This window comes from Mauremys reevesii, linkage group 22 (assembly GCF_016161935.1).
Source record: "Mauremys reevesii isolate NIE-2019 linkage group 22, ASM1616193v1, whole genome shotgun sequence".
In the NCBI taxonomy this organism is placed as follows: Eukaryota; Metazoa; Chordata; order Testudines; family Geoemydidae; genus Mauremys; species Mauremys reevesii.
The window spans coordinates 24,329,887-24,348,421 of NC_052644.1; the positions used below are offsets into that span (position 1 = coordinate 24,329,887).

An 18,535-nucleotide genomic window follows, 5' to 3' on the forward strand; every position below is an offset into this window, starting at 1 on the left:
GAGCCGGGGGGGTCTTTCCCCACTAGGCGGCGCCGGGAGGCAGAGCGGGGGGGGGGGGGTCTTTGTTCTGCAGCTGGAAACCCCCCCGCCCCCAAGCAGAGCCCAGCCCCGGGCGAGAGGTGCCCGGATACCAGCCCCTGCCCCCCACGGGCCAGGTCTCCTGCTCCCACCTGCCAACAGTGACAGAATTTAACTCCTCCCCCGCCCCGGGGTTGGTACCGAGACCCCCCAGGGCCGAAGATGGTGCAATAAAGACACCAGCCCCCACTCCCCTCCAGGAGCCAGGGAGAGAACCCAGGAGTCCTGGCTCCCAGCCCCCCCTGCTCTAACCCACCAGCCCCCCCTCCCCTCCCCTCCCAGAGCCGGGAGAGAACCCAGGAGTCCTGGCTCCCAGCCCCCCCTCCCCTCCAGAGCCAGCGGAGAACCCTGTGAGGAAGTGGGGGGGGCTCTGGGTTCAGTCACTGGGTTGCTGGGGGGGGGGTGGGACTCAGTGTCCCTGGGGGTTGCTGGTTTAACGACGGGGGGGGGGAGAAGAGGGAAGTTGGGATCCCGGCTGAGGGCCTGGAGGATGGAGACCCCAGTCACTGGTGACCTGGTGACCCAGAGGCCCAGCTCAGGAGCCGCAGCCGGTTCTGGCCAGTGGGGGACAATGGGCTGCGGGGAGAGGGGCCCGGGGAGCTGCCCCGCCGGCTCCAGCCCGAGGGGCCAGAGGACAGAGGAGGCGGGTCCTTCGCTCGCCCCGCGTCTCCGGCGGCGTTTCGGCGGCGGGTCCTTCGCTCGCCCCGCGTCTCCGGCGGCGTTTGGCGCGGGTCGCCGCGCCCAGCGTCTCGGCGGCGTTTCGCGGCGGGTCGCCGCTTCGCCCAGCGTCTCGGCGGCGTTGTGTGGTCGCCGCTCGCCCGCGTCTCGGCGGCGTTTCGGCGGGTCGCCGCTCGCCCGGGTCTCCGGCGGCGTTGTGGCAGTCGCCGCTCGCCGGTCTCCGGCGGCGTTGGCCGAGTCGCCGCTCGCCCAGCGTCTCGGCGGCGTTGGCGGCGGGTCGCCGCTTCGCCCGCGTCTCCGGGGCGTTTGGCGGCGGGTCGCCGCTCGCCCGGGTCTCCAGCGGCGTTGTGGCGGGTCGCCGCTCGCCCAGCGTCTCCGGCGTTCGGCGCGGGTCGCCGCTTCGCCGCGTCTCCAGCGGCGTTGGCGGCGGGTCGCCCTTCGCCCGCGTCTCCGGCGGCGTTGTGGCGGTCGCCGCTCGCCCGCGTCTCAGCGGCGTTGTGGCGGGTCGCCGCCGCCCGCGTCTCGGCGGCGTTTGTGGGTCGCCGCTTCGCCCCGCGTCTCCGGCGGCGTTTCGGCGGCGGGTCCTTCGCTCGCCCCGCGTCTCCGGCGGCGTTTCGGCGGCGGGTCCTTCGCTCGCCCCGCGTCTCCGGCGGCGTTTCGGCGGCGGGTCGCCGCTCGCCAGCGTCTCCGCGGCGTTGCGGCGGGTCGCCGCTTCGCCCGGGTCTCCGGCGGCGGGTCGCCGCTCGCCCGGGTCTCCGCGGCGTTCGACGGTGGGTCGCCGCCGCCCAGCGTCTCGGGCGGCGTTGTGGCGGGTCGCCGCTTCGCCCGGGTCTCCGGCGGCGTTTGGCGGTCGCCGCTCGCCCGGGTCTCCGGCGGCGTTTCGCCGGCGGGTCCTTCGCTCGCCCCGCGTCTCCGGCGGCGTTGGCGGTGGGTCGCCGCTCGCCCGCGTCTCGGCGGCGTTGGCGGGTCGCCGCTCGCCCCGCGTCTCCGGCGGCGTTTCCGTGGCGGGTCCTTCGCTCGCCCGGGTCTCCGGCGGCGTTGACGGCGGGTCGCCGCTGCCCAGCGTCTCCGGCGGCGTTTGGCGGGGTCGCCGCTTCGCCGGGTCTCCGGCGGCGTTGTGGCGGGTCGCCGCCGCCCGGGTCTCCGCGGCGTTGGCGGTGGGTCGCCGCTCGCCCGCGTCTCCGCGGCGTTTGTGGTCGCCGCTCGCCCGGGTCTCCGGCGGCGTTTCGGCGGGTCGCCGCTCGCCCGGGTCTCCGGCGGCGTTCGCCGGGTCGCCTTCGCTCGCCAGCGTCTCGGCGGCGTTTCGCGGCGGGTCGCCGCTCGCCGCGTCTCCGGCGTCACCCAAGGACCCTCCCTGAAATGCCGCTGGAGACCCGGGCCGCCGCCGGGGGGTCGAACTGAGAAAGGCGCCAGCGCGGGAAACGGGGCGGATGGGCCTGAAGCCGCCCTGGCCGTGGGGCCGCAGGGGGTCAGAGCCAGCTCTGTCCAGCCCCGGGTCCCGTCCGCCCGCAGAGGCCCGGGAAGCGGCTCCAGCACCAGGCACCAGCCGGGCCAGTGGGCACCGAGGGACCGGGAGTGTCTCCGAGCCCCCCGGCTGGATTGTCCTGTGGGTCTCAGCCCTCCACGCAGCACATGGCAGAGCCGGGGGGGCAGCGGGGGGACTCCTAAGGGGTAGGGTGGGGAGGATAGATAGAGGGGCATGGGGGTGGGGAGGGATGATGGGGCTGTCTGGGGCCAGGGGCCAGGGTGTTTGGGGTTAGAGGATGGGGCGGGGTCTCAAGCTGGGGAGGAGGAGGGATGGGGAGGGTGTATGACGTCAGGGCGGGCCGTGGCTCCGGGAGGGGGCAGCAGGGGGTGGATGGGGTGGGAGGGCGAGGGGCGGGAGGAGGGATGAGATGGGGAGGGTGTATGACGTCAGGGCGGGCCGTGGCTGCGGGGGCTGGATGGGGAGGGGCGGGGCCGGGGGCGGAGCGGAGGGGCGGGGTGGGTTCCAGCCGCCCCGCGCCAGGGACGGAGCCGCCGCCACCGCCCGACCAGCCGCGTCTTCCCCGCCGCCCCCGAGGCCTTCGCCCCCGCCCCCGCCCCCGCCATGCCCCCGGGTGACCCCGCTCGCCGCCCGCTGGGGCCCGGGAGCAGAGACCCCCGCGGCCCCACCTGTAGGATGGGAGGCGGCTGAGCCCCGCCCCTTCTTCTCCGTCCGCCCCCCCCGAGTTCGCCATGGGCTGTAACATGTGCCTGGTGCGGGAGCCCGAGGAGCAATACAAGGTCATGCTGCAGGTAGGGGCGGGGCGCGAGGGCTGCAGGTAGGGGCTGCAGGTAGGGGGCAGGGGCGCAGGGGGCTGCAGGTAGGGGGCTGCAGGTAGGGGGCGGGGGCTGCGGGGAGGGGCGCGGGGGCTGCGGGGGCTGCAGGTAGGGGCGGGGGCTGCGGGAGGGCTGCAGGCGGGGGCTGCAAGCGGGGGCGCTGCGGGAGGGGGCTGAAGGCAGGGGGCTGCAGGAGGGGGCTGAGGCGGGAGGGCTGCAGGGAGGGCAGGGGGCTGCAGGAGGGGGTTGAAGGCGGGGCGCGGGGGCGCTGCAGGGAGGAGGCTGCAGGTGGGGGCGGGGGGCTGCGGGGCGGGGCTGGGGGGCTCCCTGTCGGTGCAGAGGGGCCGGGGGCAGGAAGCCGGAGATGGGGGGGGCGCCAGGGCTGGGGAAGGGGCTGCAGGATGGGAGGAGGGGCTGGGGATGCCGCAGGGGAGGAGGAGCAGGTACCAGTCTCAGGACGGTTGCCTACCAACCACCCCCCCCCATCACTGCTGGGTTTTGGGTCTGGGGGAATGAAACGATGCGGGGGGAGGGGCTGCAACTGCCCAGACAGGGACCCCCCCATCCAGCCACCCTCCCCCAGCTCCATCTCAGCCCCCCACATCCATCCCCCACCTCACCCATCTCCCCCATCCCCCACCTCACCTGTCCCCCATCCCCCGGCCTCATCCATTCCCCCAGCCCTGCCGGTGCCCCTCACTCCCGACCCGCAGCCCCTGCCCCCCCCCCCCCGCCCAGGGCCGCAGTACTGGGTAACGCCAATGGTCCGTCCGGTACCAGACCAGGGCAAATATCACCCGGCCCAGCCCGGCTGCCAGTGCTCGGGGGTCACCCGGGGCTGCCAGGCCCGTCCCCCAGGGAGCCGTGGCGCCCGCCCAGCGTCCTGTGGCAGGGAGTTCCCCAGGCCGCCCGCTGTCCCTCCGCGCGGATGGGGGGGATCCCGCCGGCTGCCTGGCCCCGGCTCAGGTGTGATGGGGGGGTCGTGACCCCACATGGGGATTTCACAGCCTGCAGCCCCCCCCAGCGTCACCCCACCAGGCCGAACCTCCCCAGCCCCTGGTGCCCACAGCTCGGCCTGCTGCTGGGTCAGCCGCACCCCCCTGCACTGAGCCATGCCTGGGCGCCCCTCACTCCCGACCTGCAGCCCCCCCCAGCCCGGCCCTGCCGGTGCCCCTCACTCCCGACCCGCAGCCCCCCCAGCCCGGCCCTGCCGGTGCCCCTCACTCCCGACCCGCAGCCCCCAGCCCGGCCCTGCCGTGCCCCTCACTCCCGACCCGCAGCCCCGCCAGCCTGGCCCTGCCGGTGCCCCTCACTCCCGACCGCAGCCCCGCCAGCCCGGCCCTGCCGGTGCCCTCCCTCCCGACCCGCAGCCCCCGCCAGCCCGGCCCTGCCGGTGCCCCTCACTCCCGACCCGCAGCCCCCGCCAGCCTGGCCCTGCCGGTGCCCCTCACTCCCGACCCGCAGCCCCCGCCAGCCTGGCCCTGCCGGTGCCCCTCACTCCCGACCCGCAGCCCCTCGCTAGCCCAGCCCCTGTGCCAAGTTGGGGGGTCTTTTCTGGGGGCTGAAGGGGGAATATCCCGGGTGCGTATGGTGCAGGATCAGCTTAGAATTCAAAGCCCCAACTCACTGCAGCAGGTCGGGGGAGGGGGGACAGAGAGGGATATCCGGGTGCAGTTAATTGTGGCTGCGCCTGCGGGGGCTGCGGGTCGGGAGTGAGGGGCACTGGCTGGGCTGGGGCAGGGGCTGCAGGTCGGGAGTGAGGGGCACTGGCTGGGCTGGAGGGCAGGGGCTGTGGGTCGGGAGTGAGGGGCACAGGCAGAGCTGGGGGGGGCAGGGGCTGCGGGTCGGGAGTGAGGGGCACCGGCAGGGCCAGGCTGGAGGGGGCTGCGGGTCGGGAGTGAGGGGCACCGGCTGGGCTGGGGGGCAGGGGCTGCGGGTTGGGAGTGAGGGGCACCGGCTGGGCTGGGGGGCAGGGGCTGCGGGTCGGGAGTGAGGGGCACCGGCAGGGCCAGGCTGGAGGGGGCTGCGGGTCGGGAGTGAGGGGCGCCGGCAGGGCTGGGCTGGGGGGCAGGGGCTGCGGGTGGGGAGTGAGGCGCGGCAGGGCTGGACTGGGGGCAGGGGCTGCGGGTCGGGAGTGAGGGGCGCCGCAGGGCTGGGCTGGAGGGCAGGGGCTGGGGGTGGGGTGTGTGGGGCACCGGCCGGGCCAGGCTGGTGGGGGCTGTGGGTCGGGAGTGAGAGGCACCGGCTGGGCTGGACTGGGGGGCAGGGGCTGCGGGTCGGGAGTGAGGGGCACCGGCAGGGCTGGGAGCAGGGCTGCGGGTCAGGAGTGAGGGGCACCGGCAGGGCAGGGGAGTGGCTGGGGTCAGGGAGGATGGTTCCCCCCGCTCCCTGCTCCTGTATCCAGGCCGCTCGTCCAGGTGGTGGCGGCAGCGGGTGGGGGGGCAGGCGAGGGGGGCCCTGCGGGCCGCCCCGCCACCCCCGCCATGGCAGGCGGGCCAGACGGACATCAGCTGAGCACCTGGCTGGGCCGGGCGCGCCCCCCCGCCGGGACCCTGGAGACCCGGGGCTCCCGAAATGTGAGTGACCCAGCGGTGCCCCTCACTCCCAACCCGCAGCCCCCCCAGTCCAGCCCCACCGGTGCCCCTCACTCCCAACCCGCAGCCCCTGCCCCCCAGCCCAGCCGGGGCCCCTCACTCCCGACCCGCAGCCCCCCCAGCCCAGCCCCACCCTGCCGGTGCTCCTCACTCCCGACCTGCAGCCCCTGCCCCCAGCCCAGCCGGTGCCCCTCACTCCCAACCCGCAGCCCCCAGCCCAGCCCCACCTCTGCCGGTGCCCCTCACTCCCGACCCGCAGCCCCTGCCCCCAGGCCCAGCCGGTGCCCCTCACTCCCAACCCGCAGCCCCCAGCCCAGCCCCACCCTGCCGGTGCCCCTCACTCCCGACCCGCAGCCCCTGCCCCCCGGCCCTGCCGGTGCCCCTCACTCCCGACCCGCAGCCCCCCCAGCCCTGCCCCGCCCTGCCGGTGCCCCTCACTCCCGACCCGCAGCCCCCTCAGCCCAGCCCCGGCGGTGCCCCTCACTCCCGACCTGCAGCCCCTGCCCCCAGGTCTGCTGGTGCCCCTCACTCCCGACCCGCAGCCCCTGGCCCCCAGCTCTGCCGGTGCCCCTCACTCCCGACCCGCAGCCCCCAGCCCCGCCGGTGCCCCTCACTCCCGACCTGCAGCCCCGCCCCCAGCCCCACCGGTGCCCCTCACTCCCGACCTGCAGCCCCGTCCCCCAGCCCCGCCGGTGCCCCTCACTCCCGACCTGCAGCCCCGCCCCCAGCCCCACCGGTGCCCCTCACTCCCGACCTGCAGCCCCGCCCCAGCCCCACCGGTGCCCCTCACTCCCGACCTGCAGCCCCGCCCCCAGCCCCACGGTGCCCCTCACTCCCGACCTGCAGCCCCCCCAGCCCAGCCCTGCCGGTGCCCCTCACTCCCGACCCGCAGCCCCTGCCATCCCAGCCCCCATGTCACGGAGTGTGGGGGAGTCAGGGCCCCGCACCCCCCCGGGGCCCAGCCAGCCAGTCACACGGGGGGGGGGGTTACGGGGCAGCAGGGACGCAGGCTACAGCAGAGCGGGGGGGGCAGCCAGGACCCCTCAATCGAGTCCTTCGGGGGGGGCAGGGAGCTTAGACCCCAGCTTGGGGTTCCCTGGCTGCACCCCCCAGCCCAAGACTGAAACCAAAACCCTCCCCCAGCAGCTCGGCCCCCCCGGCCCCTCCTCCCTTTGTTCAGCCTCCCGGCAGAAGGTGTCACCCCCCCCAGGGAGCTTCCTTCCCCTCCCCAGTGTAACCCCCACCCTCCCGGGGCAAAGCCCCTGCCCCTAATCTCTGTTCCCTTCCCCGCAGCCCCCCCTTCGGGCATGAATACTACGATCCTGTGGAGTTCATGGAAGGGGCCCCCCCAGAGACAGAGCGGGCAGAGGAGCTGGAGTATGAGGTGAGCGGGGGGGGCTGGGAGCCCGGACTCCTGGGTTCTCTCCTGGCTCCAGGAGGGCGGCGGGGGCTGGGGGTTGGGGGGGGAACTGGGGGTTCCATTTGGGATCTGACCCCCCCGTGCCCCCCAGGAGGTGGAATTGTACAAATCGAGCCACCGGGACAAGCTGGGGCTGACGGTTTGTTACCGGACGGACGACGAGGACGACGTGGGAATCTATGTCGGAGAGGTGGGGGGGCCGTGGGGGGAGGGTGTGTCACGGGGGGGCCCCGACTTGGCCGGGACACGTAGGTACAGAGACCGGGACCCCTCAGCCGGGTCCATCCTGGGGGTGGGGAGCCCGGATCTGAGCCCCCCCGGCCCCTCCCCAGCCAGCCCCACCCTGACCCCCGGCCCCTCCCAGCCCCTGGCCCCTCCCCAGCCAGCCCCACCCTGACCCCCGGCCCTCCTCCAGCCCCCGGCCCCTCCCAGCCAGCCCCACCTGATCCCCCGGCCCCTCCCAGCCAGCCCCACCCTGACCCCGGCCCCTCCTCCAGCCCCTGGCCCCTCCTCCAGCCAGCCCCACACTGATCCCCCGGCCCCTCCTCCAGCCAGCTCCACCTGACCCCGGCCTCCTCCAGCCCCTGGCCCCTCCTCCAGCCAGCTCCACACCCAGCCCCCGGCCCCTCCTCCAGCCAGCTCCACCCTGACCCCCCCGGCCCCTCCCCCAGCCTGGCTGCAGTGTCCCGGGCAGGTGTCACCTGGCCCAGCCCCCTCCCGGCCCCTCAAGTAAAGCCCCCCGAGACCCCCCCCCACTTCCCCGCAACGTGCCCAGGTCAATCCTTCCCTCTGCCAGCTGCGGCCCAGGGGGTGATGGGGGGGCCATGGCGGCGAGGAGCTGGGGTGGGGGGGCTGTGGGTGCGGGGGGGTGATATTGGAGGGCTGAGGGCTCGGGGGAGCAGGTCAGGCCCCGGGGCCATGGGGGGGTCCTGGTCCCATCCCCCCTTCTCCCCCCAGGTGAATCCCAACAGCATCGCTGCCAAGGACGGGCGCATCCGAGAGGGCGACCGCATCATCCAGGTGAGGGGGGAAGGGGGGCTGGGGGCACGGAGAGCTTCGGGGCGGCAGGGCTCGGGGACGAGGGGAAGGGGGCTGGGGGCACGGAGGGCTCGGGGGCTGGGGACGAGGGGAAGGGGCTGGGGGCACGGAGGGCTCAGGGGCTGGGGGAAGGGGGCTCGGGGCGGCAGGGGCTCGGGGGCTGGGGACGAGGGGGCTGGGGCACGGAGGGCTCGGGGCGGCAGGGGCTCGGGGACGAGGGGAAAGGGGCTGGGGGCACGGAGGGCTCGGGGCTGGGGACGAGGGGAAGGGGGCTGGGGGCACGGAGGCTCGGGGCTGGGGACGAGGGGCTGGGGCAGGGCCTGACTCAGCCCCGCCCCCAGATTAACGGGGTGCAGGTCCAGGACCGCGAGGAAGCTGTCGCCATCCTGACCCAGGAGCAACAAACGAACATCTCGCTGCTGCTGGCCAGGCCTGAGACCGAGGTGACAGACGCCCCGATGGGGCGGGGCTGGGGGGCAGTTTGGGGGCTGGCTGGGGAATGGGGCGTTGGGGTGAGGTGGAAGTTGGGAGGATGTGGGGGCAGGGGATATTTGGGGGCACAGGGTGGGTTGGGGTCTGACCCTGCCCCAGTGGGGGATTGGGGCTCACCTGGGCTGGGGCTGCCTGAGACAGATGCGGGGCTATGACTGGTGGGGGCTGCAGCTACACCCCTGCTCCCCCACATCGCCCGTCTGCCCCCAGCTCTCCAGGCGCTGGAAGGACCGCGACCGCGAGGATTTCCTGGATGCCTTCGGCTCCGACCATGAGGGTGAAATGAGACCCCGAGCGACCCCCGGGCAGCAGGTGAGGGGGCGCCATGGGGCGGAGGGCTGGGGGGCTGGGCAGGGGGGCTCTCCCCTGGCAGCAAGGCCGGTTGCCCCTCGGAGGGTGGGGGGGGCTGGGCAGGGGGCGCCGTGGGGCAGGGGAAGATGTGGGTGGGGTTGGCAGGGGCTGGGCAGGGGTGCCGTGGGGCAGGGGTTGGCAGGGGGCTGGGCAGGGGGCGCCGTGGGGCAGGGAACCAGGGGGCCGGCCAGGGCGAGCCGTGCTGCCAGGTTGGGTCTGAATTAAAGTCAGCTTCACCCCAATCTCCAAATCTCCCCCCACCTCTGCCCCCCAGCCTGCCGTGGGCCCCGAGCCACCCAGCACCGGGCCCCCGCTCCCCCCGCTGACCCGCAGCCAGGAGCTGGACAGTGGGGTGGGCCGGACGGACGAGAGCACCCGGAACGAGGAGAGCTCGGAGCACGACCTGCTCGGGGACGAGCCCCCCAGCTCGGCCGGCACCCCGGCCCCCCGGCGCCGCCCGGCCCCACTGCCGGCCCGGGACTTCCCCTTCGGCCTGGACTCGCTGGCGCTGGCGGGCGGCGAGGGGCCGGGGCTGACGGACGCCGAGTTCGAGCGCTACCAGGAGCTGCTGGAGCTGCGGGGGCACCTGGCCAGCGGGACCGGCCCCGGCGCGCTGCCCCCCGGGGCGCTGCCCCCCGGCCTGGACCTCAACCGCAACCGCGTGGCCCTGCTGGAGGAGGAGCTGCGGCACCTGCAGTTCAAATGCCGCAACATCCTGCGGGCGCAGAAGCTGCAGCGGCTGCGGGAGCGCTGCCTGCAGGCCTGGCTGCTGGAGGAGGGGGGGGGGCCGGCGCCGGCGGGCGAGGGGCCCCCCCCGGCCCCGCTGGCCGACATCACCGAGGTGCCCGAGCGCTCGGAGAAGGACAGCACCAGCGCCTACAACACGGGCGAGAGCTGCCGCAGCTCCCCGCTGCGGCCGAGCCCCGGGCCCCCCCCCAAGCCGGGCCGGCTGCGGCGCCCCCGCGAGGAGTGGAAGGGGCGGGCGCGGGGCCGCCCGGGCCGGGACCGGCTGCTCAAGGCGCGGGCGCTGAAGATCCGGGAGGAGCGCAGCGGCATGACCACGGACGACGACGCCGTCAGCGAGATGAAGATGGGCCGGTACTGGAGCAAGGAGGAGCGGAAGCAGCAGCTGCTGCGGGCCCGGGAGCAGCGCCGGCGCCGCGAGCTCATGCTGCAGAGCCGGCTGGACTGGCAGGGCCCCGACCAGCTCAGCATCCTGGCGCTGAGCCACCGCAAGAGCCTCCGCAAGCGCAGCCGCCGCATCCTGGACAATTGGATGACGATCCAGGAGATGCTGGCGCACGGCGCCCGCTCGGCCGACGGGCACCGGCTCTACAACCCGCTGCTGTCCGTCACCACCGTCTGAGCCCCCCCGCCGGGACTCGGGGTGCCCCCACCCCCACCCCCCGCCGGGACTCGGGGCGCCCCCGCCCCCACCCCCCCGGACTCGGGGCACCCCCGTCCCCACCCCCCCAGGACTCAGGGCGCCCCCACCTCCCGCCGGGACTCGGGGCACCCCCGCCCCCACCCCCCGCTGGGACTCGGGGCGCCCCCACCCCCACCCCCCTGCCGGGTCTCGGGGTGCCCCCACCCCCACCCCCCCAGGACTCAGGGCACCCCTGCCCCCACCCCCCAGGACTCGGTGCCCCACCCCCAGGACTGCGCCCCCACGTGCCCCAGGACTCGGGGCTCCCCCCTGCTGCGTGATAACCCTGGAGCCTTGGTTTCTCCCGTGTGCCAGGATTTCGGGGTGACCTGCCCCCCCTGACAGGCCAGGATGGGGCATGATCCCACCTCCCCCACATCGCCACCATCAGAGGACACACGGGCTGCATGGAGACCGTGGGGGCCCCCCACTTTGCCAGCACTGGGGGCCCCCCAACAGCAGGAACGAGGGGGACCCTGGCGTCGCTCCTGGAGACGCCTGGCTGCAGAGGGGACCCGGCTGCTGAGACAATGGGGAAATTTGGGGGCTCCCCCAATGCTGCTCCAGCCCCCCCCACGGGGACCCCCAGGAGCGGAACCGGGGCCATGAAGCACAAAGACACTGAGTCAGGCTGGGGGGGGAGGACAAAGGGCCCCCCCAGATGCTCTCCCCCCTGGGGTGGTTTTTATGTCGTGTCTGTGATTCGTGTCTGGTCAGTTTGTCTGTCTGAGTCTGGCAGGGGAGACACCTGCCCCCCTCCTCCCCCAGCAGATCCCGCCGCCCCCCCAGCCCCCACTTCCCCCTGATCCCCCAAACCCCACATCCTGCCGCCCCCCCAGCCCCCCACTTCCCCCTGAACCCCAGATCCCGCCGCCCCCCCAGCCCCCCACTTCCCCCTGATCCCCAAACCCCACATCCTGCCGCCCCCTCAGCCCCCCACTTCCCCCTGATCCCCCAAACCCCACATCCTGCCTCAGCCCCACTTCCCCTGATCCCCAAACCCCACATCCTGCCGCCCCTAGCCCCCACTTCCCCTGAACCCCAGATCCTGCTGCCCCCAGCCCCACTTCCCCTGATCCCCAAACCCCACATCCTGCCACCCCAGCCCCACTTCCCTGAACCCCAGATCCTGCCGCCCCAGCCCCCACTTCCCCGATCCCAGAACCCCACATCCTGCCGCCCCCGCCCCACTTCCCCTGAACCCCAGATCCTGCCGCCCCCAGCCCCCACTTCCCCTGATCCCCAAACCCCACATCCCGCCGCCCCCAGCCCCCACTTCCCCTGAACCCCAGATCCCGCTGCCTCCCCAGCCCCCACTTCCCACTGATCCCCTGAACCCCACATCCTGCCGCCCCATAGCCCCCACTTCCCCTGAACCCCAGATCCCGCCGCCCCCAGCCCCACACTTCCCCTGATCCCCAAACCCCACATCCTGCCGCCCCTCAGCCCCCACTTCCCCCAAACCCCACATCCTGCCGCCCCTAGCCCCCACTTCCCCTGAACCCCAGATCCTGCCGCCCCAGCCCCCACTTCCCCTGATCCCCAAACCCCATCCAACGCCCCCAGCCCCACTTCCCCTGAACCCTCTGAACCCCAGATCCTGCCGCCCGAGCCCCCACTGCCCTCCCAGAGCCGGGAGAGAACCCAGGAGTCCTGGCTCCCAGCCCCCTGCTCTGACCCACCAGCCCCCACCCTCCCAGAGCTGTGATGTCTGTGTCCACAGCTCCCTTGCAGGTCTCATTCCCAGCAGGGGGCGCTGCCGGGGTGGGGGTGGGCTGGGTCTGCCGGACGCCTGGGTCCGGAGCTGAATCTGCCTGGTCAGAATAAAGCGAATCCTTTTTACTCCTTTCAGGCGGCTGCGTCCGGAGGCTTCTCTGTCCGCGAGCCCCGGGGTGCCCCCCCCGGACCCCTCCAGCCTGGGCCCCAGGAGCTGGGCTGCTCCCCCCACGGGAATGGCCCCCAGGGATCTCACCCGCCCCTGCTCTAACCACCAGCCCCACTCCTCCCAGAGCCTGGAGAGAACCCCGGAGTCCTGGCGCCCAGCCCCCCCCACTCTGACCCACCAGCCCCCACTCCCCTCCCCGTGCCGGGAGTGAACCCCGGAGTCCTGGCTCCCAGCCCCACTCTGACCCACCAGCCCCACTCCTCCCAGAGCCGGGAGAGAACCCAGGAGTCCTGGCTCCCAGCCCCCTGCTCTAACCACCAGCCCCACTCCTCCCAGAGCCTGGAGAGAACCCAGGAGTCCTGGCTCCCAGCCCCCACTCTGACCCACCAGCCCCACTCCTCCCAGAGTCGGGAGAGAACCCAGGAGTCCTGGCTCCCAGCCCCCACTCTGACCCACCAGCCCCACTCCTCCCAGAGCCGGGAGAGAACCCAGGAGTCCTGGCTCCCAGCCCCCTGCTCTAACCACCAGCCCCACTCCTCCCAGAGCCTGGAGAGAACCCAGGAGTCCTGGCTCCCAGCCCCCACTCTGACCCACCAGCCCCACTCCTCCCAGAGCCGGGAGAGAACCCAGGAGTCCTGGCTCCCAGCCCCCACTCTGACCCACCAGCCCCACTCCTCCCAGAGCCGGGAGAGAACCCAGGAGTCCTGGCTCCCAGCCCCCGCTACTCTAACCACCAGCCCCCACTCCCCTCCCAGAGCCGGGGGGAGAACCCAGGAGTCCTGGCTCCCAGCCCCCCCAACTCTAACCACCAGCCCCCACTCCTCCCAGAGCCGGGAGAGAACCCAGGAGTCCGGGCTCCCAGCCCCTGCTCTAACCACCAGCCCCACTCCTCCCAGAGCCGGGGAGAGAACCCAGGAGTCCTGGCTCCCAGCCCCCTGCTCTAACCACCAGCCCCCACTCCCCTCCCAGAGCCGGGAGAGAACCCAGGAGTCCTGGCTCCCAGCCCTGCATTAGGGGCGGTGACTGGCCGTGGGGGGGGGGGGGGTTGAAAAACGAGGAAACAATTTTATGGTGATTCCGGCTGCCCAGTGAAGCCACAACAGGAAATTCCAGCCGCACAGGCGGTGCCCCTCACTCCCGACCCGCAGCCCCCCCAGCCCGGCCGGTGCCCCTCACTCCCGACCCGCAGCCCCCCCAGCCTGGCCGGTGCCCCTCACTCCCGACCCGCAGCCCCCCCAGCCCGGCCGGTGCCCCTCACGCCCGACCCGCAGCCCCCCCAGCCTGGCCGGTGCCCCCCACTCCCGACTCGCAGCTCCTGCTGGCCAGGTCCTGGGCTCCCCCCAGCTCTGACCTCCAGCTCCCAGCCCCCTGCCCCCTCCCAGAGCCAGGAGAGAACCCAGGCGTCCGGGCTCCCGGCCCCTGCCCCAGTCCCTAGAAGCTGATACCATCTTCCAGCCTGAGTCCCCAGCTAATGAGGCGTTGAATGACGTGCTAGACGGGGGTGAATTCCTGAGCAGGGGAAGCTGTTGTAACAGCCTTAAAGTCCCTAAATCTCGTGGGGGCGCTGGGAGCCCGGACTCCTGGGTTCTCTCCTGGCTCTGGAAGGGGAGTGGGGGCTGGTGGGTCAGAGCGGGGGGGGCTGGGAGCCAGGATTCCTGGGTTCTCTCCTGGCTCTGGGAGGGGAGTGGGGGCTGGTGGGTCAGAGCGGGGGGAGCTGGGAGCCAGGACTCCTGGGTTCTCTCCCGGGCTCGGGGAGGGGAGGGGGGCTGGTGGCCAGGACTCCTGGGTTCTCTCCCGGCTCTGGGAGGGGAGTGGGGGCTGGTGGGTCAGAGCAGGGGGGCTGGGAGCCAGGACTCCTGGGTTCTGGCCCAGCTCCGGGAAGGCAGGACCCCACCCCCATCCTGCTGGGGGTCAGAATCTACCAAGATCTTTATTTATTCTGGCTGGACTCCAGGACCCGCCTCCCTTCTCTCACCCCGCCCCAGCCCCCCCATTCCTCTGCCCGTTCTCAGCAGAGCCCCAGCTGCCATCTCGGGGGGGTCCTTGCTCTTCCACCTCTCCAAGGAAGGGGGGGCTGGGAAAAGAACCCAGGAGATCGGGAGGGGGGTCTCTGTGGCTGGGTTCATTCTGGGGGTGATCCTGCAGCTGGTGGGTGTTCTGCAAAAAGGTAAGTGCAGGGCCCCTCTTGATCGTTCGGAGAGAACCCAGGCGTCCTGGCTCCCCCCCATGCCTGCTCCAACCCACCAGCCCCCTCCCAGAACTGGGGTAGCAGCAGAGTTGGGACCCAGGGGGCTGTAGGAGAGGTGCAGAGCTAGGAGCGGGGGCTGGGAAACCCAGGTGAAGTGGGGGGGGCTAGTGGTTAGAGCGGGGGGAGGGGGGACTGGGAGCCCGGACTCCTGGGTTTTCTCCCTGACTTGTTACTGTCTCACTGGGTGACCATGGCCAAGTGGTTTGCCCTCCCTGTGCCTCAGTTTCCCCATGTGAATGGGGGTCCCTGGCCCTCCTGGGGCGCTGGCCGGGGTTCCCGTGTCTCCGCGCAGAAGGGTGCAGGCTGGGGGAGCAGCCCAGGCGCCCGCCCGGAGGGTGGGACGGGGCTTTGCCGAGGCGCCGGCAGTGGCCTGGTGCCCTGCACTGAATTGTGCGTCGTGTTTGAACGTCCCCGACCCTGCGGCGTGGGCTCGGCCGGCGCAGCGGGAGCTTGTGTCGCCGCCTGGGGTGGCCTCGTCCCAGCCGGTGTTGCCGTGGGGGGTCCAGGGCGACTGACCTGCCCAGCCCGCCTGGGGTGGCTGCGGCCGGCCCTGGTTCTGCCGCGTTGGCCCAGCGCTGCAGGGTCGGGCCTGAGAGTGACAAGGTGCCGGCGCGTTCCCGTGCGGCTTCGCACTGCGCCAGGACCCTGCCTGGCTGCGCGGTGGTGTCGGCCGGGGGCTGCCTGTGCTGGGCCCCCCCTCACCCCGTCCCTCTCCCTCCAGCCCGCCATGGCCAACGCCTCCCTGGCTCCCAACGCCTCCCTCCCGGACGCCCGCGACCCGGCCCTGGCCGTGGCCGAGGTGACCGTCTTGAGCGTGGTCTTGGTGCTGGCCACGCTGAGCAACGGGCTGGTGCTGGCGGCGCTGGGCCGGCGCCGCGCCCGCCCCGCCCCCATGCACCGCTTCATGGGCCACCTCTGCCTGGCCGACCTGGCGGTGGCCCTGTTCCAGGTGCTGCCGCAGCTGCTGTGGGACGTCACCGACCGGTTCCTGGGCCCCGACCCCCTGTGCCGGGCCGTCAAGTACCTGCAGGTGGTGGCCATGTTCGCCTCGTCCTACGTCATCCTGGCCATGACCTACGACCGGCACCGGGCCATCTGCCGGCCGGCTGTGGCCTTGCGCCGGGGCCGCGTCAGCTGGAAGGCGCCGTTGGTGGCAGCGTGGGGATCCGCGCTGCTCCTCAGCCTGCCGCAGCTCTTCATCTTCTCCAAGGTGCGGCTGCCCGAGGGAGCCAGCGAGTGCTGGGCCACCTTCGCCGAGCCCTGGGGGGCCCGGGCCTACGTCAGCTGGGTCACCCTCATGGTCTTCGCCCTGCCCACCCTCCTCATCGCCGCCGGCCAGGCCCTGATCTTCCGCGAGGTGGCCCGGAGCCTGGGGCGGGGCCCCCGGGGGGCCCAGGGCAGGGGGGTCTCGGCGGCCGTGGCCAAGACGCTGCGCATGACGCTGGTCATCGTGCTGGTCTACGTGCTCTGCTGGGCCCCCTACTTCTGCGTCCAGCTCTGGGCCGTGTGGGACCCCCGGGCGCCTGTGGAAGGTGAGACCCCCCCTCTGCCTGGGCCCCCCTCTGCCTGGAGACCCCCCCCCCCGGCCTGGAGACCTCCCCGCCTGGAGACCTCCCCTGCCCCCTCGGCCTGGGCCCCCCCTGCCCCCCCCTCCGCCTGGAGACCTCCCCCCGGCCCCCCCCCGCCCTGGAGACCTCCCCCCCTGCCCCCCCCTCTGCCTGGAGACCTCCCCCCCTGCATCCCCCCCGCCCTGGAGACCTCGCCCCAGCACCCCCTGCCCTGGAGACCTCCCCTGCACCCCCTGCCTGGAGACCTCCCCTGCATCCCCTGCCTGGAGACCTCCCCTGCACCCCTGTCCTGGAGACCTCCCCTGCCCCCCCTCTGCCTGGGCCCCCTCTGCCTGGAGTCCTCCCCTGCACCCCCGCCCTGGAGACCTCCCCTGCAATCCCCCTGGAGACCTCCCCTGCACCCCTGCCTGGAGACCTCCCCCTGGACCCCCCCGCCTCCACCTGGCCTGGAGACCTCCCCCTCAGCATCCGCCCTGCCCGGACACCTCACTCCCCTGCACCCCTCCAGCCCGGCCCAGTTCTGAGCCCAGAGACCTCACTAGGAGGCTGCGGGTCGGGAGTGAGGGGCACTGACAGGGCTGGGCTGGCAGGGGCTGCGGGTCGGGAGTGAGGGGCGCCGGCGGAGCAGGGGGGCTGCGGGTCGGGAGTGAGGGGCACCAGCGGAGCCGGGGGCTGCGGGTCGGGAGTGAGGGGCGCCGGCGGAGCGGGGGCTGCGGGTCGGGAGTGAGGGGCGCCGGCGAGCTGGGGGCTGCGGGTCGGGAGTGAGGGGCGCCGCCGAGCTGGGGGCTGCGGGTCGGGAGTGAGGGGCGCCGCGGAGCTGGGGCTGCGGGTCGGGAGTGAGGGGCGCCGGCGGAGCTGGGGGCTGCGGGTCGGGAGTGAGGGGCGCGAGCTGGGGCTGCGGGTCGGGAGTGAGGGGCGCCGGGCTAGCAGGGGGCTGCGGGTCGGGAGTGAGGGGCGCCGGGCTAGCAGGGGGCTGCGGGTCGGGAGTGAGGGGCGCCGGGCTAGCAGGGGGCTGCGGGTCGGGAGTGAGGGGCGCCGGCGGAGCTGGGGGGCTGCGGGTCGGGAGTGAGGGGCGCCGGCGGAGCTGGGGGGCTGCGGGTCGGGAGTGAGGGGCACCGGCAGAGCTGACCTTCCCCCCTTTGCCCCCAGGACCAGCCTTCACCCTGCTGATGTTACTCGCCAGCCTGAACAGCTGCACGAACCCCTGGATTTACGGGGCTTTCAGCAGCAGCGTCTCGGGGGAGCTGAGCCGCCTCGTGTGCCCCCGGCTGCCCCGGCCCCGCGCCGGGTCCCTGCCCAGCGACTCCACCCTCACAGGCACCTCAGTGCTGAGCCGGGACCCCCCGGCCTGAGAGCCCCCCACGGGCAGCCGGGGGCCCCAGGGACAGACACGGTGTCCTACAAGCCAGAGCCGGGGGAGGAGAGCTCGGCTCGGGCTTTGGGGGTTCCTGGAGGGGCCAGCAGGGGGAATCTGGCTGGGGGGGTCACACATGGGTGAGGCCTGGATCCATTTGGGGGAGCAAAGGGACCCCCGTTTACACCCCACTCCCTGAGGGGCCAAAGCGGCGCCTGTGAAAGTCACCCCAATAAAAGCGGGGAAGGCGAGAGAGGGTCTGTGATCCCTGAGGGGGAGGGAGGGGCACCAGCGCGGTGTGGGGGGAGGTAGATGGAGGCGGTGTAGTTTGGTCTGATCACCAGTAGATGGCGCCACAAACAGATCTACTTCCACCTGCTTTTGGGTACCCCCCCCCTCCTCCCCCGCGTGCCCAGAGCCAGGAGAGAACCCAGGAGTCCGGGCTCCCCGCCCCCCCGGTGCCCAGAGAGAGCCCAGGAGTCCGGGCTCCCAGCCCCCCTCCCCCGGTGCCCAGAGAGAACCCAGGAGTCTGGGCTCCCAGCCCCCCCCCCCCAAGCTGGGGAGAGAACCCAAGAGTCCGGGCTCCCAGCCCCCGCGGTGCCCCGAGAGAACCCAAGGGTCCAGGCTCCCAGCCCCCCACCCCCGGTGCCCAGAGAGAACCCAGGAGTCCGGGCTCCCAGCCCCCTCCCCAAGCTGGGAGAGAACCCAGGAGTCCGGGCTCCCAGCCCCCCTCCCCCGGTGCCCAGAGAGAACCCAGGAGTCCGGGCTCCCCGCCCCCAAGCTGGGAGAGAACCCAGGAGTCCGGGCTCCCAGCCCCCAAGCTGGGGAGAGAACCCAGGAGTCCGGGCTCCCAGCCCCCCCTCCCCCAAGCAGGGGAGAGAACCCAGGAGTCCGGGCTCCCAGCCCCCGCAGTTGGGTTTCGCCCACGTGCGGCCGGTCCCTGTCCCCGCTGTGCCCCTCGCCCAGGCCTCGGGCCTGCTCCTCGCTGGCTGCACATCTGGGCAGGTGCGGGGGGGGGACCCAGCACCCTGAAAACCCCGCCCCGCCCCACACGCTGCGCCCCCCCTCCGAGCTCGCCCTGGGCGGGGCCCTGGATGTGCTG

General features: G+C 73.6%; 2 protein-coding genes across 2 annotated transcripts; both read left to right on the forward strand.

Moving 5' to 3' along the window:
* The first annotated feature begins 2,973 nt into the window (after positions 1–2,973).
* Positions 2,974–10,349, forward strand: PDZD4 (PDZ domain containing 4). Its single transcript, XM_039510504.1, has 6 exons — positions 2,974–3,033; positions 7,163–7,261; positions 8,029–8,091; positions 8,451–8,552; positions 8,812–8,913; positions 9,227–10,349. The coding sequence occupies exons 1-6, from the start codon at positions 2,974–2,976 to the stop codon at positions 10,316–10,318; spliced, it is 1,518 nt and encodes a 505-aa protein (XP_039366438.1). The 3' UTR covers positions 10,319–10,349.
* A 4,755-nt stretch (positions 10,350–15,104) lies between these two features.
* AVPR2 (arginine vasopressin receptor 2) lies at positions 15,105–17,436 on the forward strand. The gene is made up of 2 exons (XM_039510501.1): positions 15,105–16,043; positions 17,229–17,436. Exons 1-2 carry the CDS (start codon positions 15,239–15,241, stop codon positions 17,429–17,431), a joined length of 1,008 nt encoding a protein of 335 aa, XP_039366435.1. The 5' UTR covers positions 15,105–15,238; the 3' UTR covers positions 17,432–17,436.
* The last annotated feature ends 1,099 nt before the right edge of the window (positions 17,437–18,535 follow it).

Bases quoted from the DNA above. Each gene is read 5' to 3' on its own strand.
- PDZD4 (XM_039510504.1), top strand. From the start codon at position 2,974: ATGGGCTGTAACATGTGCCTGGTGCGGGAGCCCGAGGAGCAATACAAG. The intron at 7,262-8,028 runs GTGGGGGGGCCG...TTCTCCCCCCAG, and splicing joins TGGGAATCTATGTCGGAGAG to GTGAATCCCAACAGCATCGC. The intron at 8,092-8,450 runs GTGAGGGGGGAA...CCCCGCCCCCAG, and splicing joins AGGGCGACCGCATCATCCAG to ATTAACGGGGTGCAGGTCCA.
- AVPR2 (XM_039510501.1), top strand. From the start codon at position 15,239: ATGGCCAACGCCTCCCTGGCTCCCAACGCCTCCCTCCCGGACGCCCGC. The intron at 16,044-17,228 runs GTGAGACCCCCC...CTTTGCCCCCAG, and splicing joins CCCCCGGGCGCCTGTGGAAG to GACCAGCCTTCACCCTGCTG.